The 25,383-nt window shown below is 45.1% G+C and overlaps 1 protein-coding gene across 6 annotated transcripts in view; it reads left to right on the top strand.

Annotated features, from left to right (window-relative positions):
• The window catches only part of TRPC4 (transient receptor potential cation channel subfamily C member 4), a 115,043-nt gene that overhangs the window by 72,857 nt on the left and 16,803 nt on the right, over positions 1 to 25,383 (top strand). For 5 of the 6 annotated variants that reach the window (XM_007668543.4, XM_007668545.4, XM_029047969.2 and 2 more), the window contains 2 exons: positions 17,231 to 17,567; positions 20,785 to 20,924. In XM_007668543.4, the coding sequence (XP_007666733.2) occupies positions 17,231 to 17,567; positions 20,785 to 20,924 (477 nt within the window). Of the gene's footprint in view, positions 1 to 17,230; positions 17,568 to 20,784; positions 20,925 to 25,383 lie in introns of those variants that run through there. The other variant, XM_029047972.2, reaches the window with a different exon arrangement.

The raw sequence follows: 25,383 nt of genomic DNA, 5'->3' as shown, positions 1-25,383 counted from the left end.
TGTAGGAATTTCAAGATGCAGCCTTTGGCAGGTATGCCGTGAGTTCAATGTGCTTTACTGTTTCTGCCAAGGAATGGCACACCATTTCATCGTTCTTCAGGGGAATGGGCTTTCTGAAGCCATCTGTTTCCGTGTGAATGATTTCAGTACTTGGAAGAGTGTCCTAGAGATTCAGGGGTGGCCCCTTTTCCAGGTTCCTTGTAGTGCCCTTAGCATGACCTGACGTAGAATAAAGTAGGAACTATTACTCCGATGGTGACGACAGGGGGAGGGACCGACTCAACACACTTGCAATTTTGACAGAACCGAGTGTACCATTGCAGAGTTGTTACTGGCTGGATCTTGTCCGCTTTTAAGGATAGCCAGACGCCACGTTTCCTATTCTCTCACTCCATTCTGCAATGCTATTGTACCTGGATCTGCCCCTTTATTCTCCCCACCCTCTGTCTCACAGCACTCATTTACATATCTGTTAATTTATTCACCTTAATGACCGTCTCCCCCTCTAGACTCTAAGCCCCGGGGGCAAGGACCATATCTACCAACTCTGTTATGTTTGCACTCCCCCAAGCACTGAGTACAGTGCTTTGCATAAAGTAAGGGCTCAATAAATAGGATTGATTAATTGATTCCGTATGGAGGACTGTTTCTGGTTTGCAGTTAAAATCACATCTGCTGAAGGGATGCATTGAAAATGAACAAGAGCGAATAGGGGTTGGTGCCAAGCAGGCTGATGGGTTTATCCAGGAAAAGCCCCAGTTCCAGGATATTTGCAGAGTTTCTGAAAATTACCCACAGTCCCCCTACAAAATGCTGGATCTGCCCTGGGTAAAGAGCTGATAGGTTTGACTTCATCCTGCAGTACCGGGTGAGTCATTCTAATTCGACCTTAACCACTTGTCTGCTGAGTGAGCTTGGGCAGGTCACTTAACTTCTCTGGACCTCAGTTACCTCACCTGTAAAATGGGGATTAAGACCGTCACCCCATGTGCGACATAGATTGTGTCCAACCTGATTAGCTTGTTTCTACCTCAGCACTTAGTATAGTGAGTGGCACATAGTAAGCGCTTAACAAATACCACAGGTAATATTATGATTATTATGTGTGGACTCATTTTTAAAGTGACTTTTTTGTTTATCAACAAGTTGAAGACTCTTTATGGGGCAATAATTAGTCAAGCTATCCATAAAAGAACATGAGTTTTTGTGGTCGGATGTTGTCCAATCCCCATTTTACAGATGAGGTCACTGAGGCACAGAGAAGTTAAATGACTTGCCCAAGGTCACACAGCAGACATGTGGTGGAGCTGAGAGATTAGAACCCAGATCCTTCTGACTCCCAGGTTTGGGCTTCAGCCACTAGACCACATTGCTCCAGCTGCCTTTGCTGAACTTAATTAAGCTGAATTTAAGAACGATACCAAGTGATCCTGCTACAACTAGATTACTCGTATTTATATAGAGTACCCTGTAGTTTATAGAAGGACTGAAGTATAAATATTTTTAAAATAATGTATTTAAAGGATAAGGATGACCTGGGGTTGTTCCACGTTGTGAAAGCCCTACTTATATGGGCTAAAAGAGAATATATTTAGTATACATTTCGTCCAGGACATTTGTTAATTTTCAAACAGTTGGTCTGAGTCCAGCTAACCTAAGGCCTCCAAATAGAATTGATCCTGGGTGGCTGAGGCCGAGAGAGCCTGGTGGAATGAAATTAGGAATACACTACAGGTCCTAAGGGACCACCTAGATAATGATGAATTTGTTAAGCAGGGGAAAGGATTAATCTATAATAATAATTATGGTTTATGTTAAGCGCTTACTATGTGCCAGTCACTGTACTAAGTGCTGGCAGAGACACAAGAAAATCGGGGTCGGACACGGTCCCTGTCCCAATGGGGCTCATAGTCTCCGTCTGCATTTTACAGATGAGGTAACTGAGGCCCAGTGAAGTGACTTGCCCAAGGTCACACCGCACACACGAGGCAGAGCCGGGACTAGAACCCATGACCTTCTGGCTCCCAGGACTGTGCTCTATCTACTACACTCTGCTTCTCACATCTATGTGTCTTATGGAATTTTTGACTGAGTCTCGAAATAGAAAGACATAGATATAAAAATGGGGACCGAACAGTTGTCTGAATGTGGGGGTTTTGTGGATGTAGAAATATGGATCCCATATTATTATTGGAACCTAGAATAATCCCTATACTGATCTTGGGTCCCCAGTACGAGTTATCTGGGGGCAACAGGTAAACGTGAACAGAGTATGTTAGTCCTGTAGCTGGTATCTGGGGAAAAAATTGATGAAATTTGCCCAGGGCAGAATTCACAATTCCATCTCTTTACCAGACTGCATATTGTGGATTTCAGCTCTGGGGGTTTTTGAGCAGTTACTGTTCAGTTTCAACTTCTTTGAAAAACCAGATCCATTGCGATGGTGCTTGAATAACACCCTCACTGCCTGTAATGCATTTACTATAGGGAGAAGAATAAGGAGGAGCCCGCTGATTCTGTTCCAACTTGATAGTAACATTTGAATTGTTTGCAGTATAATTCCAAATTGGTTTAGAGGTAATGAAGACAGCCAAGTAGGTCTTTTTTTTTAAAAGCTCAGAGTGAACGTATCTTACAGTCTTGTTTTTCAAGCAGTCAGTACAGCGCATTGCTCCTTGTGGGCACTCAACAAATAGCATTGCTCCTTTAATTTGTTGAAATGTGAAACGCAAAAATGAGTTGATTCCAATTAAGTTAGAAGACACTTTCTCTCCCACACTACCTTTCAATGGAACAGTTCAAAGCTAGAAGGGGAAAATTCTTGAGAACATTTAGTTCCATTTAGAGGTAGGAAATTACAAGGTTCGTAAGGTTTGGCCAATAGGACTGGCTTATCGTGCCCGAATGCTTTTGAATACCCATGGATTCACAGTAGGGCAAAGAACTTTGAGAACAAACTGCTCTATGCTATTTGACAAATGTAATAATACATGCATTCTAAAAGCCCAAGGCACCTTTTTTTTTGTGTGTGTGAAATCCCCAGAGACTGAATCTGTATTCAGATCAGTATTCTGAAAGGCATATTGTAGCAGCATTTCGTGAGACCCTATCAGCTTGCTCGATCGATTGATGGATGGCTAATTAACACTCAGAATCACTGAAAACATTGAAAAGCAAAAGGGCACGAGGGTATCTGGCCGTGTTTCTACAGCCATTGAGTCACCTACCGAATGGCGGTCTCCTCTGGAAGCTGCCTTAAATAAAGGAAAAGTGCAGACCATAATTGGAGGAGGAGACCTTTCTTTCTTCTTTTTTTTAAAAAAACAGATTATTCAGCTTCTGACTCTTTGAAACCTGTGTGTTTAGTCTAGGAGGTGCAAGAATGACTTTCAAGATTGGGTATCTGTCACCCCAGCTCCTCTTTCTCCACAATCTCAGACATATTTTTTTAAGCCCTTTCAGTAAACACTTTGCCAAGCAGGGGCAAACATCTTTAAAACAGACCATGTGTTTGCTTTGCAAATATTTGCCCATCTTTTCTGTTTACAGATTAGATTCTGTGGGTTATTTGAATAGCTTAAATTGTGAAAGTTACATCTCTCTTTCATGTGTCATTTCTTGCTTGGGTACAAGTGGTTATCTCTGCCCAGAGAGCTGTAAATAGATTGCTGTTCAGACCTACACAAATCCCATTAAAAATGAAGGAAGCTATGTCCTCAAAATCAAATGGAGAGGAAAATGGATTCTTAAATGTGAGCAAGTTTACACCATTAACTGTCATAAGGGTTAGCCCTTTTGCGTTAGTGCATATTTAATTTTAAGGGACATCACTTTCTGAAGCGAAAATCTTGAGGCTGAAAGCGAGCCCAATTTTGACGTCCCTTATTTACCCTTTTGGAGTTATAAGCCCACGGTCAAGTGGGAGAGCTTTCCGAGGCCAATTATATTGACAAAAATCAATTAAAGGAAAAGTCAACATCCACTCCCAGTAAATAACTTTACCTAGGGTACCATTTCTAGCCCAAAAGCAATTTTGAAGGAGAGCAGAACAGAGAAACAAAAGCTTCCTCAGTCACTTTTCCCTCAGGCCCAGGCTGGATGAATAGCCAGGCCTGCTCCCCAAATCGGGAAACTGACAAAGCCTCCAGTACGGAGCAGAGTAATTAGAGAACATTTTCCTAAAGGAAATCTGTGTCTGTGAAGCTGTCTAGACCACCTGACAGCTAACAAACATTTGGGGACATTGATCAACTGATGCGTTGGAGTGAGGGAACCAAGGGGAAGCAGTTTTTCCCTGGGAAACATTTGATTAACATGTTTATTTTAAAACCATTATGTTCTGCTGTATTTAGGGGAAAATTCCAGAGAAAAACAGTAACTGCCACCCAGAGCCCTTATGATTGGATGTCAGAAGGTCCCCAAGTGGGTTCTGACCAGAGACTGCCAGTGATTAGTTGGGATAGAACAGGACAGCGTGCACTGAGGCGAGAGGAGTTAACCTCCTCTCGGGGCTTAATTTGGAATGGAAGAGTTGCCAAAGCTCAAGCAATTATGTCAGTTTACATTTTCAAACTGCCCTGAATTTGAATATGCTCCGTTTTTACCAAAATTCCCAATACGGCCGCACATTCAGTTCATTTGGAAGAGCAGCTTTAAAGTACAGTAAACTGTATGGGGGTTAGAAGTGTGGCTAAACTCTCAGGTTTACTTTACTTTCATAACTCTAGACTGTAAGCTCATTATGGGCAGGGAACATGTCAGCTAATTCTGTCATACTCTCCCAAGTGCAGAGTATAGTGCTCTGCACAGACTAAGCGCTCAGTAAATACTATAAATAACTGAACTGCTAAGTCCCAGCAGGGGTCTGCCCAAGGGAAGCCCAGTCATCTCTCCCGTTTGAGCCCAGCTAGGACTGGTTTCTGAAAAACCTCAGGGATCTTTAAAATACCCTCGTAGAAAGGAACTCGGACAAGGTGTCGTCCACCCAGGCAAACAAAGAGAACTGATCAATTCTCCAGTAGATCGGATGAATACAGACCCACTGTTATGGGTGATTTTTTTGCGAGGGGAGGAATGGTTCCCTTAATCCTCCCCAATAATATTTTTGCTTAAATCACCCAGGAAAATTCCACTACATTCTGTCACTGTAGGCACAGACCTAAAGAAAAATGCTTTGTCCTCAAAGAGTGATTAACATATACATATACCTATCTGTTTAAAAAAAGTTGTCCCAGAGAATATTTACCTAGCCTTAGGCCATGTAATATTTAAATCATTTTTCATAGTCAGTGTATACATAGAATGAATTGAATTTTTCTTGTAGAGCTAAATGTGTACGTATTTCAACAGGCAGAGTTAAAACTACCTTCTAAAATCAAATTCTGGGGAGTTGTGGTCCTCCTTTCACTATCCCCAAATGTCCACTTTGTGAAGGAAAATCTCCAAATCAAGTGCATTGTCCAAATTTCCTGCTTCATGGACATATTTCAAATCAACTTTTCCTTTAAAATACTTTTCTATCCATAATTTTGATTGCTCATTCCTTTCATTAGTTTTCACTGACTGCTGGTTGTGTTCATAACACTGTATTTAGCTTGAGAGCATACAATTACTGTAAAAGACACTGTCCCTGCCCCCAAGGAGCTTAAAGTCGAATGAAGGAAACAAGAAGGCACAAATCGTATACCAAGCAGTACAAAAACCCAGAAATATAGAAACAACTGTTTAGAAACAGAAGTACGCAAAACTTGAATAAATGGATGAGTGGTAAGGGTTACTCAGAAGTCTTTTGAGGATTCTTCGTTTCTTGAGCCGGAAGAGCTTTCCGATGAATTGGGAGACCATCCTGACTTTAGTTTCCAGTTCCCCGACTGCATTCTGAAGCAAGGTAGCATTGGTATAGGTTAAACAGGACAGTACCAAACGTCCAACCCAACCTCACTCAAAGCGGGGTGGGGAAAAAGAAACCAAGCCTTATCCAAGAGACATCTTGATGTCAGTGTGGCATTATCTCCCCCTTTCTACACCCACCAGCGACGTTGCTGTGAGTTCATAAAGAGCTCATTCCCTCTACCAGAGGGAAAGTGGGTTTCTCTGAATGGATGGCTCTTTAGTAGACCTCTAGCTCACATAATTGTGGAATTTTTCCATAGGGTTCCTAAGTCTCTGGGATCAAATTATTTTACAAATCCAATATTTTGAAGTGTATAATCTGAGTTTTCCAGATTTTTCATTCTACTGAAGCCTTCTCTATTGAGAGAAACTGTTCAAAAAAAATTAGAACTACGTGCCCCCTAAGCAGCTGTTAGAAAAATAAATCTACCCACCGACTCACAAAGGAAAATTTAAAAATAAAATGTTTTTCCAGCTTCCTGGTTTAAAAATACCATGCTTGCTGAAACTTGTATGGATTAAAAATAGCCTTTAAATGGAGATATTGTGTTTATTTGAGATTCTATTTACTTGAGATTCTATGCCTGAAGTATTTAAGGAAGGCAGCAGAGTTTGGAAATCACTTAAAGGCTCGGGAGTAACCAAGAGAAATCAGGATTAAGATTCAGCCTTGCCCTGGATAAAGTACTGGGTTGTAGCTCATTGTGAGCAGGGACTGTCCCTACCAACTCTGTCTAGAAGCACTTAGTACGGTGCTCCGTACACAGTAAGCACTCAATAAGTACCCTTGATCGATCGGTACGTCCCATCAGGTAGAGGGAGTAGATTTTGAAAGGAAGCGGGGAAGCCTTTTCTTATGAGACAGCTGAGAAAACGGAGAAAGCTTAGACTACAAGGCCCACGTGGGACGGGGACAGTGTCTGATCTGATTCCATTGTCCCTGCCTCAGTGCTTGGCAGATAGTAAGCCCTGAACAATTACAACAATTACTGTTAGTAAGGGAAAGGTTAGAATGAGAGCTCATGTCTTGAGGCTCCACACTCTCTCTACTAAATCACACTACTGCTGAAATGCCGCCTCTCATCCACAAGGTATTCGCTCTCATTTCCCTTACTTCCCTTTTGTGAACGGAGAGGAAGAAAAACACACTTTGAGGAATATTGGTTCTGGCAGATCTTAACTAAATGAAGATGCTTGTTTACTTCTCTTCTTCTATGGAAACGAGGGAGTTTGGATTAAGTATTGCTTTTGGGATTGAAGATCATATCAGGATATCGGCTGGGGGAAAGGAGTGAAGAAAAGTTTCACTTAATCCCCGAAAAATCACATCATTAATATCAGCTGGATTGGAAAAAAATCAAGAAAAATCAAAATTAAATAGTCTTTCTTAATGATGTGCTTGTATCGTGTTATCTTTCATTAAAGTAAATGCCTTTATCATGCAAAGCAGGAAAATCTTAATGTAGCTGGCGAACAAATTTGAAAGTGCAAACTTGCCAACATTCACGAGTGGAATGATAAAGGTCAGCTTGGAGAATAGCGGACACCATTTTCAAAATTCAGTGGACAATATCCCTAAATGCATAATTAAGCCCAGAAGAAGAATAGTCGTTATTTACTGAGATGTAGCCTAAAAAAGCATCATCAATCTCATTCAGAAGGGAAATGGTTCCGCTGGACTATACCAGAAACATTTTAATCCTGGCAGAGCCTGTCGATTCTAGGGACAACTACTTTTATACTATGCAGAACCTGATTCGCTAGTGCACAGCTGATCCCTCCACCAAAGGGAGAGAACAGGGGATTTCATCCCCATTTTTCAGATGAGGAACCGGGCACAGAGAAGTTAGAGACTAGAGGATGAGCTTACAATCTAGCGATCGGCAGTGATTGATTGATTGGGACGCCCCGAGAGGCTGGCATAGGGTGACGTCCCGTTTAATAGAATCGCTCAAGAAACTGTCTCATTTTACTATGCTAGCATCTACCTGGGGATTCCCCTGAAGACACAGAGTCACTGGGAGGTGAGGTGGACTGTAAACTACCTTGAGGGTAGGGAACGTGTCTCTCGACTCTGTTATACTGTACTCTCCCAAGCGCTTATTACAGTGGTCTGCAATGTAAGTGCTTAATAAATGTGACTGAAGAAGTGATTGATCGATTGAGGTTCCCGCCAGGACTGTGGGCAACGGTAGTGCTTTAGAAATTCAAAGTCTATTTGAGCGGCCTAAAAATGCCAGCCGAATAAGCAAAAGTGTTTGAGCTTGCACTGCTGAATGTACTAAGTGTATTCAACTTCATGGTATCGACCACTCTAAATTCGTTCACGGTTGTGATTAACAACTTGACATTGGCAGCTTTTTTTTTGGTCATAATCACCGGAGTCTATTGGGCAGCTCTGGGCCAGTATAGTAATGATAATAACGACCGTGGTATCTGTAAAACACTTAGTAGGTGTCTTGCATCATACTAAGCACTGGGGTAGGTAGAAGATAATCGGGTCCAACACAGTCCCTGTCCCTCGCTGGGCTTCCCGTCTAAGTAAATCGGTATTATGCTGCAGTCCCTTTGACCATAAATGGGTCTTGTGGGTAAAACTGTGCATGCCTCCCAATAAGGAATGGGAACACCATCGGCAGAGACAAGGGAGCGTGAGAGGTGCTGGCAAACGTAGTAGTCATTTCCTTCTCCATCTTCTGCCCTTTGCCTGGAACACCCTCCCCTTTCGTACCCGGCAGACGATCAACTACAGTGCTTGGCACGTAGTAAGTTCTTAACAAATACCATAATTATTATTATTACTTTCCCCACTTTCAAAACCTCATTACAATCATATCCAATACAAGAGGCCTTCCCTAAGTCCTCATTTCCCCTCCTCCCTCTCCCTTCTGTGTCACCCACGCATTTGGATGTGAACCCTTTATTCACTTCACCCACAGCCCTTCTGAGCCGATCTGTAACGTATTTTACTGTCTAGACTGTCAGCTCCCTGTGAGCAGGGAACGTTTCTACCAACTCTTCTCCCGAGCGCTTAGTACAGTGCTCCACATACAGAAAGTGCTCAGTAAATATGACTGATTTGTGCCGTTTCTCGGTCCTGAAGACTCGGTGATTGACCTGAGCTTTCTTCAGTATTTCTGAGGGGAGAATCCATGTAGCTGCTGAGGGCAGGGAACTGGAGTAGTTACGGGAGCGCCTATGATAAAAATAAACGTGGTCCCTGTCCACAATGAGCTTGCAGTCATAAAAACCAGGTATTGTCTCCTAAATGGAGGGACAATCCGACATCTACCTTTTTGCTTTTCTAGATACCTGTACTTCACCCACCAATAATAATCATGTTATTTGTTTTAAGTGCTTGCTCTGTGCACAACACTATCGAGCACTGGAGTAGGTACCATGCAGTCAGATCAGACACGGTCCCCGTCCCCCACGGGGGGCTGCCAGTCTAACGGGGAAGGAGAACAAGCAGTTAGCCCCCCATTTTACAGATGAGGAAACTGAGGCCCAGTGAAGTTAAGTGACTTACCCAAAGTCACACAGAACAAGGTAGGAGTGGGGTGTTTGGGGGGAGGGGGTGTGGGTGGGTGTGTGGTCACCCCCAAACCCTACTGGGAGAAATAATAGTGGTAGGAGAGGTCACCTCAGCCTCTTTCCTCCCCCAGCAACTTAGGTCCCTTGTAACTTCCACGGCACCAGAAGTGACAAAGCGCTGTAGCAGGCAGCAGAAGCGTTATAATGGACACCATCAGCGTCCATTTAGAAATGACGGGGGCTCCATCACGATCGACTGGTCCAGACAGGCTGGCACATCTGGGAACCTCGTAGCAGAGATAATAATAATGATGATGGTATTTCTTAAGCGCTTGCTACGTGTCAAGCACTGTTCTAAGCGCTGGGGTGGATACAAGGTAATCAGGTTGTCCCACGTGGGCCTCACGGTCTTAATCCCCATTTTCCAGATGAGGGAACTGAAGCACAGAGAAGTTAAGTGACTTGCCCAGAGTCTCACAGCTGACAAGTGGCGGAGCCAGGATTAGAACCCACGACCTCTGACTCCCGAGCCCAGGCTCTTCCCGCTAAGCCACGAGCAGCAAAGGTGAAAGCAGCCTGCCAGACTTTAGTGAGGTCTCTCCTGACACCGAATGGGGACTTTGATTCCCAGCCGCTCCAACCGACACGGACCAGGGTTCCATCTATCATGATGGTGATGATCATCAGGAGAATGGTGACGGTCATAATTATATATACAGAGCCGAATTCTTTATGAATCATTCTTCATTAAGTGTCCTAGCTACAGCCTGTTATTAGCATCTGGAGAAGCAAATAGAAGTTATTTTTGAACCGACGTGTCCCCAAGGTATCATTGGAGTCCCCCTTTTTGAGTGCAGACAGGTTTCGTCTGCTTTGGATCATCGAGGCACACTATTTGCCAACAGCGGAGAACTATTTAACCACCTCCACATGTTTGTGCGGAAATTTCTGGTGTGTCCCGTGTAAATGCAGAAGCCTAGCAGTTAAAATATTTACTTAGCTTTCTATCAGGATAATGCTATTTGACCAAAAGAGTACTTTAGAATTTTGTGATAATTCGAACTCGTTGCTATTACAGAATTTAGCGAGATCAAACCTATTTTGGGATGCTTTACCGAAAAGCACATATTTACAAGGGGAAAAAGTGCTTATCGCCTGTGTTTGTTTTTATAATCTATAATAAGCGTACATAAAAAACAAAATCTCTATTGCTGTTCAGATGAATAGGCAGGACAACAACAGGTAGGACAGTTTGACAAGTATTCTCTGTCTGTGTTGTGTCCCCGTCCCCGTCCCCGTCCCCCCACCCCCGGCCTCAGGCTTGGTAAATTCAGCTCCACCTCTTTCAGATCTAGGTATCCAAAGGCACTAGTCCTGAACAAATTGACTTTTCTGGCTGACTTGATCATCCACATCCCACGTCTTTCGCAGGCAGGCGGCGATGGGGTTTTAGTCTTTTTCCGATGACTCTATTTCTAAGTATTTTATGTCTGCTTCCCCTTGCAGGTGAAAGCTCCTTGTGGGCCGGGCACGTTGTCTCTTCTTTCTGCTTCACTTCCCCTGGTGCTTAGTACCCCACTTTGCACTCCCAGGTCACAAAGCAGACACGTGACAGAGCCGGGATTAGAATCCCAGGCTTCTGACTCCCAGGCCTGTGCTCTATCCACTAAGCCACACTGCTTCTCAACCATAATACCTGGCTACTAAATTCCTGATTTGAAAATGGTTAAGACTGTGAGCCTCCTTTTAGGAAATGTGTCTGAAACTCATTAGGCGGGAGGAGGCAGCTTGGCTTAGTGGAAAGAGGCCGGGCCTGGGAGTCCGAGGACCTAGGTTCTAGTCCCGGCTCTGCCGCGTGACCTCGAGCAAGTCGCTTAACTCGTACATAAGTGCCGAGGGCGGGATGCAGAGGGGAGGGCTGGTGGGGGAAATGAGGGCTTAGTCAGGCAAGGCCTCTGGGAGGAGATGTGAATTCAGGAGGCCTTTAGATATGGGCGAATTATCAGTCTGTCATATATGAAGAGGCAGGGAGTTCCAGGCCCGAGGGAGAACGTGGGCAAGGGGCCAGCGGAGAGACAGGTAGAGGCAAGATACAGTGAGTAGATTGGCATTAGTGGAGTGACGTGGGTGGGCCAGGTTGTAGTAGGAGGTCAGCGAGGTAAAGGTAGAAGGGGAAGAGCTGATGGAGTGCCTTATAGCTAATGGTAAGGAGTTTCTGTTTGAAGCAGGTGTAGCTGGGCAACCCCTGGAGGTTCCTGATGAACGGGAAGACGTGGAATGGCTGGTTTTGTAGAAAAATGATCCGGGCGGCGGAGTGAAGTAAGGACGGAATGGAGGAAGGCGGGAGGCAGTGAGGCCAGTGAGGAGGCTGATTCAGTGAAGGCAGGACCTAAGTGCTTGGAATAGCGTGGTGGCAGTTTAGACTGTGAACCCCATCTGGACAAGGGACTGTGTCCGACCTGGTTATCTTCGCACCTACCCCGGCACTTAGTACAGTGCTTGGCGCAGCGTTAGCCCTTAAACACCACAGTGATTATCATCATCTCATCCGGGCAGGCCCAGCTCTGAACTGTGTCACAAGCCTAGGATGGGCTTTATGGGCACATCAGTCAGTCAGTCATATTTATTGAGCACTTTCTATGCACAGAGCGCTGTCCTAAGTGCTTGGAAGAGTACGACTTAATATCACAGACATATTCACTGCCCATGACAAGCTTCCAGCCTAGAGGGCTGTGCACAAGGCTGCTTCGCCTGGGTCGCTCTTTTCAGAAGGGTGTCTTTGAACACCAAAGGCAGAGATGGGTATTTGCTAATTGAGCATTGGAACCGCGCCCTTTGCAGGTCCACGGTAGGAGATGGACGGTCCGCCCGGGACGGTTCCCCCCGGCCCCCGAGAGTTACCGGGAACGTACGGCTTGTGAACATAGGAAACTGCGAGACTAATAAAACAGATGAAGCACTCTTAAGCCAAAGAGCATGTAAATATAATGCCACTGATGGGGAAGATGCTGTTTCCAAGCCCATTTTAGGAAGAAGTAAACTTCAAAGAAAATATGCTGGCGTAAAGACAACTGTTTATCCCCAACCAATTCTCAAGAATCTTCTGTGCTCGCTTTATTCTGGCAATTAAAAGTAGAAATATTTATTTTTTTAATTACAGAGATGATGTTTCCCTCCCACAATGAATAGGGGTTTTGTTCTGGTAGAAAGGCAAGGGAAAGGAGTTCTTTTAAGACCGTTGAAGGAGCGGGAGAATTTGTGTCTTCTCGAGTGGCCGGTTTTTAGACTTCCCTGACCACACACCAAGAGTGGTCATCTCCTTTCCCTCCCACCCCACCGGAAACGTGGTGCCTTGAATGAGAACCTGCCCCCCGTTTTGAGGCACCAGATTTCCAATCTGTCCCGAGCCCAGTCCCGAGCAATCTCGCCTGTAGACTGTAAACTCCTTCTGGGCAGGGGACGAGTCTGCCAATTCTGTTGTATTGTACTCTCTCAAGTGCTTAGTACAGTGCTCTCCACATAGTCAGCTCTCAGTAAGTACCACTGATTGAATGGTTGAAAATCAACAGATTGGCCCATCTCCCACAAAGTCCCAGCCGTCTTAATCTCTGCTGTCTCGGGCATACCCACCCCATTTTACCACAGGCAGTGTGGCTTAGTGGAAAGAGCACAGGTTTGGGAGTCAGAGGTCTTGGGTTCTAATCCCGGCTCCGCCACTTATCAGCTCCGTGACTTTGGGCAAGTAACTCAACTTCTCTGTGCCTCAGTTACCTCATCTGTAGAATGGGGATGAGGACTGTGAGCCCCACGTGGGACAACCTGATTACCTTGTATCCACCCCAGTGTTTAGAACAGTGCTCGGAACATAGTAACCACTTAACAAATGCCATCATCATCATCGCAAACTTTCAAGTTGGAAAGAGACTCTCTGAAGCCCGGCTACGAGGCCACTTTTTTTTTTTTTTTTTTTGGATTTGCTAAGTGTTTACTGTGAGCCGGATACTGTACTGAGCACTGGGGTAGATACAAGCTAATAAGGTTGGACCAAATTCGTGTCCCACTTGGAGCTCACAGTCTTAATCCCTGTTTTACAGAAGAGGTCGCTGAGGCACAGAGAAGTGAAGTGACAGGTCCAAGGTCACACAGCAGATGAGCGACAGATCTGGGATTAGAGCCCAGATCCATGCTAGACATGCTGCTTTTCATGCAGGCTAAACTGTGTGAGTGGCGAGGGAGCGCTTTTAAAGTGATGGAGACCCAGCCCGGGCTCCTCAGATATGAAACTACCACCCTCCATAGTTTTAAAATACTAAGATTTTAAAAGATGAGGGGGAAATGGAAAGGAAAGAATTGTCGTGAAGATTTGAATGTATTACTGTTTCAGGAAATTGTTCAGAGGCTATTTCAGTTCCTTTCAGATAAGATCACGGTCTGCATCGAAGGCTTAAATCTTTGCCGGACTTAACATGTTACCCGCATCCGCTCGGATTGCTTTATGATGTCTGTTTTCTACCCTCGTTTCTGTTCAGATTTACTGTGCCTGAATTTTCATGCATTCTTCAGGATGGAGAAGTTATAGCCCTTCCTTCAGGTCGAAAGAATTTAAAGTATATTTTAATAATGTCTTATTAATCAGCAGCGCTTATTTGCATATCTGTGATTTATTTACCTTAGTATCTGTCTCCCCCAGTACCAAATCTATTGTACCTTACTCATCCAAGCACTTAGTACAGTGCTTTGCACAAAGTAAGCGCTCAGTAAGTATCATTTACTGATTGATCGTCTGCATTCGCGAAGGGAGCAGGGGACAGTTTGGATGGTGAAGGGCACTGAAGAGTTTCTTTATAGTTTTATGCAATTTTATATTCCCTTTCTCAACTTCACAGAGTGTTAATGGATTCTGGTATCCTGTGACTTTTCATTAGGCGAGAGGGAGACTTTCTTCCTAATCTGTGGGAGGGTTGGATATGTTCCTGACAGAGTACTATTTACTCCCCTTGCTAAAATATACAAACCAAAGCCATAGGCTATGGATTTCAGGGATCAATTCTAAACCCATCTCTACGTGTAAGTCAGAGACGAGACAAATCCATCAGGTTAAATGATGGACGGTTGTCTCCAGCCTGCACCGTTTCTTCAGTCAGTCCAGCCCGGTTGTAGATGTGTCTTTGACAGATCCCGAACGGCTTTCCCCGCGGTGTTCTCCAGGCTAACGGACACCCTGAATCACATAGGAAGATGGAAGTCACAGCTAGGCCCGAGTCAGAAGATGACAGGAGTTCTGTTCCCCGATCTGCCAGGCACACCTTCGGTTTTTCCCCGTCGTTTTTTAGCAGTGGAGTCCACTGGGGCCCCTCCTGCCGCTGCGTGCCCAGCGAACTTTACTTGGGTTTCGACCGAGCGGACAAAGCAGGAGGATGTTGCGTAGCCCATGTGCCACCTCCAGTTCAGTCCTGCTTGACCCTCAGCATTCCGGAACTTTCCACCCCTCCCTTCTCAGCCCTTTGCCCCAATCTCCTGCTGCCCGGGGCAGGCCCCGGAACCCCACCGAGCCGGAAGCAGGGTAAGCAGAGGTGTGTACTGGCCCCCCCTGAATTCTGCTGTCCGCTGGGAAGACTCACCGGCCAGTTAGAAAATACAGACAAGGGCATGAACCAATGACAGTGTAGGAAGCAGTGAATGAAGAGGTCATTTACCTAACTTCAATCATTCAGTTGTACTTATTGAGTGCTCACTGTACTAAGTGCTTAGGAGAGTACAATATAACAATAAACAGATAGATTCCCTGCCTACATGGGAATGTATTAAGCCGCCTTCATACACGACTCCAATTTATAGCTTTTCAGAGCAAACATCCATAGATCCAATTTATATATTTATGTCTTTTCAAAAATATGTTCAGCCATTTAATCCTGAAGCTTTTTTACTGCTTCCCGATGGTCAGTATCTGTCGAACACTTACTGAGTGCAGAATACCGTATTAAGCACTTGGGAGAATGCTCGTTCGTCTTCCAGCTTTCACCCTCCTTAAGTGATTTCGTCTGCCTCCCCCATTAGATTCTCCGAGGGTAGGGGATGTTTATCTTGCTGCTGTTGCATTCTCCCAAGCACTCAGTACAGTGCCTAACGCTCAGGAGCCACTCAGTAAATACCATGACTTGACCGATTAATAATTCCCCAAACGTTGGCTGGCTAGTAAAGCGGAGACTTTTATGGGGACGGAAGAGGGTCACGGCAGTTGTCGATGACGCCCCTGAGCGGTTTGGCTGAGCAGGGCGGGCATGGGAGGAAGTGAAAGGGTGGAGAAGGTAGCCAAGTTCAGAAAGGGAATTTTCCCACCTTTTATTTTAGTAAAGTGCAAATTCGTTCTTGGAGATTTCTCCTGCCGATGGAACAGCAGTCCATAGGGAAATCTCTGGGAATTAATTTTCATTTTTCTAAAAAAAAAAAAATCTACGGAAAGCCACTGTCCCATCCAGGATGACAGAGTGTAGTCGCCCCTCCCTGTGAATGGTCAAGTGACTCCCAAGACTGGTGAATAGAGAAGCAGCGTGGCTCAGTGGAAAGAGCCCGGGCTTGGGGATCAGAGGTTGTGGGTTCTAATCCCGGCTCCACCGCTTGCCAGCTCTGTGACTTTGGGCAAGTCACTTAACTTCTCTACGCTTCAGTTCCGTCATCTGTAAAATGGGGATTAAAACTGTGAACCCCACGTGGGACAACCTGATCACCTTGTATCCCCCCAGCCTTAGAACAGTGCTTTGCACATAGGAAGCGCTTAACAAATACCACTATTATTATTAATTCTGGGAATTTTTTTCAAGCATATTTGAGTTTGCCCTATGCAAACATGGCCACTATGTCTCTCTGGACAGTTTTTACACCCCTGTTTGCCTCTGTTTCCACATGTGCAAAATGCACTACCGCTGCATATATTGGACTTTATAAGCATTCACGAGATTATAGCAAGTTGTTATTATATCCTGTACTTTGCCGGAAACCCCTCTGACTTTCTTCTGTTGCATCCTAAGGCAGTTAGTAGGCTGATCCATAAAAGCATTGTTTACTCCCGTGAAAAGAATGGAAACATAATGAAAAGGGCAAATTTGTTGTATTGTTGTTTCCTTGTAAAATGAGGAAGAGGTGGTGGGAATAGAATGCTGTGAAGCTCAGGGAAGAGAGCAGAGATGGTCGATGAACCCTACGGGGCCTCTATTTTCTCTTAGGAACACAGAGTTATCAGTAAGCTACTTGTTTTGGCTTTCCAAATTAGCTGTACCGGCAAAAACTGGCAGAGCATGTATTAGGACAAAGTGAATCACCCCCCGGAGAGATTCCTCACCCAAGCGGTGGAGGACAGTGTCACTTAACCTAACTGGATGGGGTGCAGTTTGGGATGGTGATTTTCACCTAGTTCTTCGAAGGCTGGAAATGACCACTGCTGGTAAGATGGAGAGACGGCTGATAATTTTGGAGATTGGTCCGTGATCATGGGAAGAATAATAATGATGATGATAGGAAGAAGATAATGATGTATTTGTTAAGCTCTTACTGCCTTCCCAAACGGAGCTCAGAGTCTAAGGAGGAGAGAGAACAGGCGTTTATCCCCCCTCTTTACAGATGAGGAGACTGAGGCACAGAGAAATGAAGTCACTTGCCCAGAGTGACTCAGCGGGTAGGTGGCGAAGTGGGAATTAGAACCCAGTTCTCTTGTCTCCCAGACCTGTATTCTTTCTCCTAGGCTGTACTGGTTCCTATAAAGCCATTTGAGGTAAACTGGATTTCTGTCTTTTTTCCTTTTCTTTAGTTCGTGGCCCAGCCGAATTGCCAGCAGCTGCTCGCCTCCCGCTGGTACGACGAGTTTCCGGGCTGGAGGAGACGGCACTGGGCGGTGAAGATGTTGACGTGTGTGGTCATAGGACTCCTTTTTCCCGTCTTCTCCGTCTGCTACCTGATAGCTCCCAAAAGCCCCCTCGGACTCTTCATCAAGAAGCCGTTCATCAAGTTTATCTGCCACACCGCATCCTACTTGACTTTTTTGTTTCTACTCTTGCTGGCCTCCCAGCACATCGACAGGTCAGACCTGAACATGCAGGGACCGCCGCCCACCATCGTCGAGTGGATGATATTACCGTGGGTCCTGGGTAATAATACTAATCATCATAATTGTGGTATTTGTTTTGCGCCTACCGTGTGCCGAGCGCTCTGCCGAGCGCTGGGCTGGAAGCCATAGGACACGGTCCCTGCCCCACGTAGGGCTTACGGTCTAAAGGGGAAGAGCAGACATTTCCCCCGTTCAGACTGTGAGCCCGTCATCGGGCAGGGATTGTCTCTCTCTGTTGCCGAATTGTACATTCCAAGCGCTCGGTGCAGTGCTCTGCACATAGTAAGCGCTCAGTAAATACTACTGAATGACTCTAACCCCCATCTACATTTACAAATGTACATTTGTTCAAGAAGTTAGCTCCATCAGGGCTCGGGAGCAGAAATCAATCGTTCACTCAGTCGTATTTATTGAGTGCTTATTGTGTGCAGATCACTGTACTAAGCGCTTGGGAGAGTACAGTATAGCAGTGTTTTTTCATAGTATTTGTTAAGCACTTATTATGGGTCAAGCCCTGTTCTAAGAACCGGGTTAGATACCAGATAATCAGGTTGGACACGGTCCCTGTCCTTCATAGGGCTCACAGTCTTAGTCCCCGTTTTACAGATGAGGTCACTGAGGTGCAGAGAAGTGAAGTGACTTGCCCAAGGCCACACAGCAGATGAGTGGTGGAACCGGGATTAGAACTCATGATCTTCTGACTTCCAGGCCCACGTTCTAGCCACTTCTCCACACGCCGCTTCCCTATTTCTGTTGTCTGACTTTCTCTGAGATCTAAAGCACATCTACGGTGATTACACGGATCAATATGTTCAGAACACTTTTCAGTAAGCTGTAATAACGACTGCTTGTTTACTGTGTACTCTGCATTTTTCTAAGTTCAGGGGTAGATATAAAATCATCAGATCAGATCTAGTCCCTGCTCCACTTGAGGCTCTTAATCGAAGAGGTAGGGAGGACAGGATCTTATCCCCGTTTTACGGATGGGAAAACTGAGACCCAGAGGGGTTGTGACTTGCTGTAGGTCTGTGGCAAAGCAGGAATTGAGCCCTGAGATTCCCGATTTCCCACTTGGTGATCCGTCCACCAGACCACGCCATCTCTCCGTATACAAGTCGTTCATCGTTCTTCTCTTGGCTTTTCTGGGCGTTTTTTCATCTTGCACATCAGCAGTGGTGAGGTGAAGAGCCAGACTCGAGGATCTGTTTGCAGATTTTCTAGCAATCCCAGATTTCCCACATGAAAGCAACTCTCGATCTTGGTGTATTGGGGGGAAGGTTGGGATGGCGCCGTGCCTTCTTACAGAGCACACTGTATTCTCTCAGCTTAGTGCCCGTGGTTCAGTGCGCCAGAAATGAAAATAAACTTCACAGAGCAGCTTGTAGCGGGTAAGGTGGGAAATAACTATTAGATCAGCCTGAGACCCACATGACTTTTTATTTTAAGTGGAAAAACATCATTTTACTCATCTGTACTAGACCCTTTTTTTGTTCGTTTTCCCTAATCTTGACAGTTCTTCTTAAACCGAAGTTCTGAGCCACGTGGGCTGTATTTATAAAGAACACAGACGTTTTTGAAATATCCCCATCGTGGAGACTCTGATATGTCCCCAGCTGCTTCTGCCTGGATTTCCGAATCTTGGTTCCTTTTATTCTGCCTCCCCGGTTACTACAGGTTGGTTCGAATTTGGGTAGAGTAGGGATTGGATGTCAGCAAGCACTGTGCCGGACAGTGTACTCTGAGTCTAATTTTTCTGAAGCCTCGATAACAGACAGAATGGTGAGTGTGATACCCGTTAGCTCTGTGTGGAGCAAGCGTACCTTTTTAAAAGGGATTTTACAAAGAAAAATAATTTCTTTCCATCCTAAGTGGTTGGGGCAATTTAATGTCAGGTCCCGAGTGACGTGCTTGGCGATGATAACGATGGTATTTGTTAAAGTGCTTACTCTGTGCCAGGCACTGAACTAAGCACTGGGGTGGATACAAGCAAATGGGGTTGGACACAGTCCCCGTCCCACGTGGGGCTCGTAGTCTCAATCCCCATTTTACAGATGAGGGAACTGAGGCCCATAGAAGTGAAGCGACTTGCCCAAGATCATACAGAAGACATAGAGTACTTTTTAAGTTCTTACTTTGTGCCAGGCACTGTTTTAAGCGCTGGGGTAGAGATATAGTAATCTGGGTGGCACACAGGCCCTGTCCCACGTGGGACCCACGGCCTTAATCCCCATTTTACAGATGAGGTAACTGAGGCGCAGAGAAGTTAAGTGATCTGCCCGAGGTCACGTAGCAGACAAGCGGCAGAGCCGGGATTAGAACCCAGGCCCCTTGGACTCTCAGACCCGTGCTTTAACCAACATTTTTATGGTGGTTCCTGGTTTGGTGATTTACCAACACGGTGATGGTTCATGTCGACTAAATCGATGGTTGCAGCTTGGTACTTAGCTGGTCGGTCCCCCAAGGCATCATCCAGATTGGCCACTTTAAAATTAGCGTGGACTCTAACAGTGACCGTTCTTCTCCTCGACATTCTCCTCTTCTGATTTAGTGTTAGGTAAGACAGATGTTGGGAGTGGGGGGGGAGGGGTGTGTGTGCAAGATCGCTTTACCCAAATTCAGCTGCTGGTTGATTACTTTTGACTTAATAGGGATAATCAGGTAAGAAGAAACCAACCTTCAACTGTGTCGATATTGGTAAAAAAAATCGAGAATAATGAGTGTTTTGAGATTTTGCGGGGGGGGGGGGGGGGGGTTCCTCTGAGTGTGTGTGTGTGTGTGTGTTTGTGTGCACCATTGAATAATAGCTTAATAAACTTCCTTCGACATAACCTCAGTCCCTTCAACTGCCGCTGGACAAAGAGTTTGTACTGAATGGTTCGCCGTGTTCCCAGGAAGACAGCGGGGCTCAGTCGATGTAGTTGATTTCTTTGAACTGCCTGAATCCTTCCTCGGATGTATGTCGGGGTCTGTTACTGTTGATCTCATTCGCAGTTAAGGAGAATCACGTACTTGAGACTCGGCAAAATTTCATCCTTGGTTTCAAGGTGGCTTTTTTGGCATTCTTTCGGGGCTGTCCTGCCAGCCAGCGTGAGAGATCACAAGCAGAATATGGAACGTTCTCTCCCCGGAAGTACTTTCCGGGTAGACAAATGGCACCGTTTTGCTATCTCTGATTTTAGAGGCATAGCATTTAAGAAGGGAGAAAGATACGGTTCTGCTTTGAAAGTAAATATTTTCAATATTTCTTCTACTTCTAGGTTTTATATGGGGTGAAATTAAACAGATGTGGGATGGCGGACTGCAAGATTACATCCACGACTGGTGGAACCTGATGGATTTTGTAATGAACTCCTTATACTTGGCAACAATCTCTTTGAAAATTGTTGCACTTTTAAAGGTAACTACTAATTATGCTATTAGTTCATGCAAAGAGGTTAAGTCATTACTATTACAGATGATATGCTTTTGATACTTTTTCATGGTTTTCCTTAAAATGTGCCTTCAGCAGTTCTTTAGAGAAATCATAGTCCGGGCTCCCCGCCCCGTTTACCTGCCGTGTGACCTCGGGGAAGTCACGTAACGTTTCTGGGCCTCAGTTCCCTCATCGGGGAAATGGGGATTCAAGACCTAGTCTCCCTCCTACTATGACTGTGAGCCCCATGTGGACTTGATGATCTTGTATCTATTACCCCGGCGCTTAGTACAGTGCTTAGAACATAGCAAGAACTTAACAAATATCATTGTTGTTGTTATCGTTTGAGTGCCTGAAACTAAAGCAGAGGCAAAAAAATGTATTACCTACCCACGAGGAGTTTTTGCTCTTCTGGGAGAGAAAAGGAGTACCAGATGCTTACAAATAGGAGAAGCAGTGGGAAGAATAAGGGTCAGCTAAGGAATGGAACGGAGGTGGTAGGATGAAATGCCAGAATAAATGATTGACCGGTCAACGGAATACGCATATATTCTCCTTTCTGGGCCAAAGGGAATATTCAATAGGTGTCTCAAAAGGAATCGAGAGCGTAGGACAAAAGGATCCCCCCCGCCCCCCCGAAGACCCCCGCCCCATGTTCCTCTGCATCACTGCACCTAAATCAAAGCAGGGCTTCAAGGTTCCTTGGACAAATGCTGAAGTCAGAAGCTTATCCTAAGATGAATACAATTCCACCCTCACTCAGGCACTGTTTAAGATACGCTTTCTAAATATCCGATTTTATCGGAAAGCGCGTATAAACCTCATTTGCAGCTCAGATATTACCTTCCCGAATCATTCAAATTATATTTCCAGATCAAATGAATATGGCATAATATTGTTACACCTGAATTATCATTTCTTCATTCCCCTGATCCCCTTCAGCTTGACAGTGTCGGAAATCACACACTCCCATTACTCCTCCGGCTTTTGGGCGGCATCAATCTTACCCGAAACCACATACTGCGTCAGCCGGCTTTTGTTCTGCAGTATTGAAATGATTTTGCCTTGGCGGTGACATTTCTAAACACTCCTGCCTTTCTCCCCTCCCTTCTTCCCAGGTTTCCCTTTTTCTGGAAATGATTAGAGGTTCGATAAGCCCAAAGGAGATGTCTTTCCCAAGCTGTATGAATCACACGTCTCATTTAAGGCAGCCACCGGTTTGCCCAGCGCGAAGAGTGAGCTGCTAAAAAATTGACGAGCTGCAGTCAAGAGGTCTTGCGTTGGTCTTTGCTGAATGGCCTAGTGTGCTAGAGGCCCTCTTAGGGAATTCATATCATCAGTGCTTTGTTTCCTACCAACAAGATGGTAGAAACGTTGACTTTAGCCAGGCTCTAAAACCAGGACTCGGGTGGGTTGGAGGAGGGAAGGAGAAGGAGAGAGGGACAGGCTCCTCACAGACTGGGATCCTGAGAGCAGAGCTGCCCTGCAGACCTGTTTGATCAGGGGGTTTCCAAAAATCTCTCTCTTCCGCTCTCTCCTCCTTCGCCCCTCTCTCCCATCTCTTCAGGCTTGCTCTCTTGCTAGGACTGAGGACGGGTATTGAGCAGCCGTATCCCTTCTTCCCGGGGAGAAGGGAAAAGATCAGTTGCAGCAGCTTTGTCAGAAGCCAAATTAGAGTTTAAGGATGGAAATGGAACTACCGTTGTGAGTTGGCTGCACTCGTGTTGAAGTAAAGACCCCCGGAGCGCACTACAGGTGGAGGAAGATAGGTACATGCAAACCCCAGCTTCTCCCAGGAAAGATGATTCAGTCCTATACGATTAAGAGAATAGCTTGCTGACACCCATCTCCCGACTAAGGACGTTTCTTTAGAATCTTTGGAAACCTTTTGGAAGCGATTGGCTCTAAACTACTTCTAATTAGAGCATTCTTCTCTGCTCAAACACTAAGTCCAACGTGGAGCCCAGTGAACCTGTTGTTGGCAACGCCGGCTACCCAGGGTAGCTCAAGCAATCCAAGAAGCAGAAACCGGGGACGCTGAATTTGAAGCATTCGTATCTCCGTGGCAGCCTCTGTTTTGGCTGAAGACTTGCAGTTATGAAATATAATGTAACAAAAGCAAGCAGACGAAAACCCTTTGTAGACTTTTTTTTTTGAAAGATGAGAAAGCATGTGTCAGGCTATTTTGGTCTCCATCTCAAAAATATAGCCACTCTTTGTTTTATTACACCCTAGGATGCTTTTAATTTTACGTGAGAAGAGAAGTCTGAACACACAGCTGCTAGTGTCTGGACTCAAGAAGAAATAGCTCAAAGTAGGGCTGTTTGAACCCCCTAGGACTATTACTATGATATACAGTTGGATTTTATTTCTTCAGGCATGAAATATCTAAGTTAAAGACATCCTGGTTGAATATTAAGTTTGGGGAAAAATACATCTGGGTGCTCAGTATTTTATTTTACTTGAAGGGCCAGGCTTATGCTTTCTCTTTTTTCCTTCCAAAAGATGGGGTTTATCGGGTCCACCCTCCCGTGCTCTGTAGGAGAGGTATTTTTGTTTGCTTTTTTTTTTAATTTCAAAGAAAAGAACATTTGCTGTCCTGATCTGTAATCCTATGAAAACTTCCAAACCGTTATCTCAAGTTACGTGTCTTTTTCTTTTCTCCCCAAGCTAAGGCTTGTATATCTATTATTTCCTCGCTTCGAAAGGGCGGATTCAGAGAATCCGCCAATGAAGCAATAGTGTTTGCAGAGTTCCTACCGTTTGCGGAACCCTGTACGAGATGCCTGGGAGAATGCAGTGTAAGTAAAAGACACGGTTCCTGCCCTCGGAGAGTTTACAGTCTAATTGAGAAAAAGGCAACCGCCCAGTTATTTCAAGTTGGCCCCAGAGAGTTCTGGTTAGCTAGTTCTAATGAGAGGATGAACAGGCAAATGAAAAAGTACATAAATGACAGCGTAAATGTTGGCTTCGGCGCCGAGGCGGCTGTTGTGCTGACATAACCTGGGCTGAAGGAATGAATCGGGGAACACTTTCTGAATAATTGGAGGAGCATATCCGCTCCCAAGCAAGAAGGGATTGTGCTATTCTCCCCAAGGTTCGCGTCTCAACACTGTAAACTCAGGCCATAGAAGCCATCTTTAGGCTCATTCCGGGGCAGAATGAAGAGGAAAGTTTCACGGGCTGGTGGGGCCACAATTTCAGGGTCCAGCCCACTTTTCAGGTAGAGGTTTGAGGGTACAGAAACGAGGCTTCAGAAAACTCATAAATTGCTGCCAGTAAATGTGTCAGACTCAAGTGTTTGCAGATGTGTCTTCATTCATTTGCATTCTAAAATTCATGAAAAATTTGGCCCTAGGATTATTTTTCTACCCGGGAGAGGAGGATTTGATCATTTCGGTCTATTTTCCCCAAATTCCGCAGAGGCATTAGTGAACTGTGAATTTGTCGTGGCCCTGGGACCTTTCTAATGCATTTTTCATTGGCCTCGATATACTGGCTGATGATTTTATTTTGATCTTTCTACCCTTGGCCATTGCTGGAGTTTTTATTACATTTGCCTTCAACTGTTCGGAAGTTTAATGATCATCCATATACGCAAGTTGCCCTCATTTCTGACCCTGCAAAATGCAATGAGAACCAAACGGGCCGGAGATTCACTTGGGTGATAGGATTTTGTTTTTCGTGCACCAACTTTCTTCTGACAAAGGACATAATTGTGCATCGGTCCCATTATCCTTCTGTCAGCGAGGTCACCGCAACTATTGTCGTTCCCGTTTTTCAGACGGAGAAATGGGCCCACCGAAAACAATCCTTCCTGTTGGTTCTTCCTCTCTTTCCAAGTGCCTGGGGCACTCGATCATCTTGGCCTTCTGCTGCCCATCACTTAGGCTGTATCCGACAGGCTCTCCTATCTCGGCAGAAAGCCGGAATCAAACTCGAATCCTTTGCCTATGACAGAAGTCTTCTCCCTTGCTAGCTTCCTGTCGATCCTGATGAAGTGAGAGAGGAGTCTCGGGTTGGCGGAGGGCCGCCGATTGGACCTTGGCCAAGGTTTTGACCCGTAATGACTCACCCTAGTTTCCCAGTATTGTATTCTCATCCACCATGACCATTTATATGCTGTAAGCTCACTGTCTGGAAATGAAACCATTGCAAATCGAATCAGCTGGGAACTCCTGAATAAGGATTTTCTAGATGTGCACTAGGCAGAAGCATAAACCAGGAATTCAAAACCTCCAAACACGCACTGTGAGTTACGCACGTTCAAGATACTTCACAAGAAAAAAGGACAACTGCTAAAATGACAGCCTGTATTAATCGCTTCAGATTGCATTTCCTAACCCTCCATTAATTGAAAAGGTGTAAGGTCACATATGGGTGTATATGGAAATGAAATAAATGCATCTAGTGAGGTATAGGTGGAATTATTTCCCCTGTGAAC

Source organism: Ornithorhynchus anatinus, chromosome 20 (assembly GCF_004115215.2).
Source record: "Ornithorhynchus anatinus isolate Pmale09 chromosome 20, mOrnAna1.pri.v4, whole genome shotgun sequence".
NCBI classification, from domain to species: Eukaryota; Metazoa; Chordata; class Mammalia; order Monotremata; family Ornithorhynchidae; genus Ornithorhynchus; species Ornithorhynchus anatinus.
The sequence above is the reverse complement of the archived record's forward strand: the minus strand, read 5'-3'. Positions and strand labels throughout refer to the sequence as shown.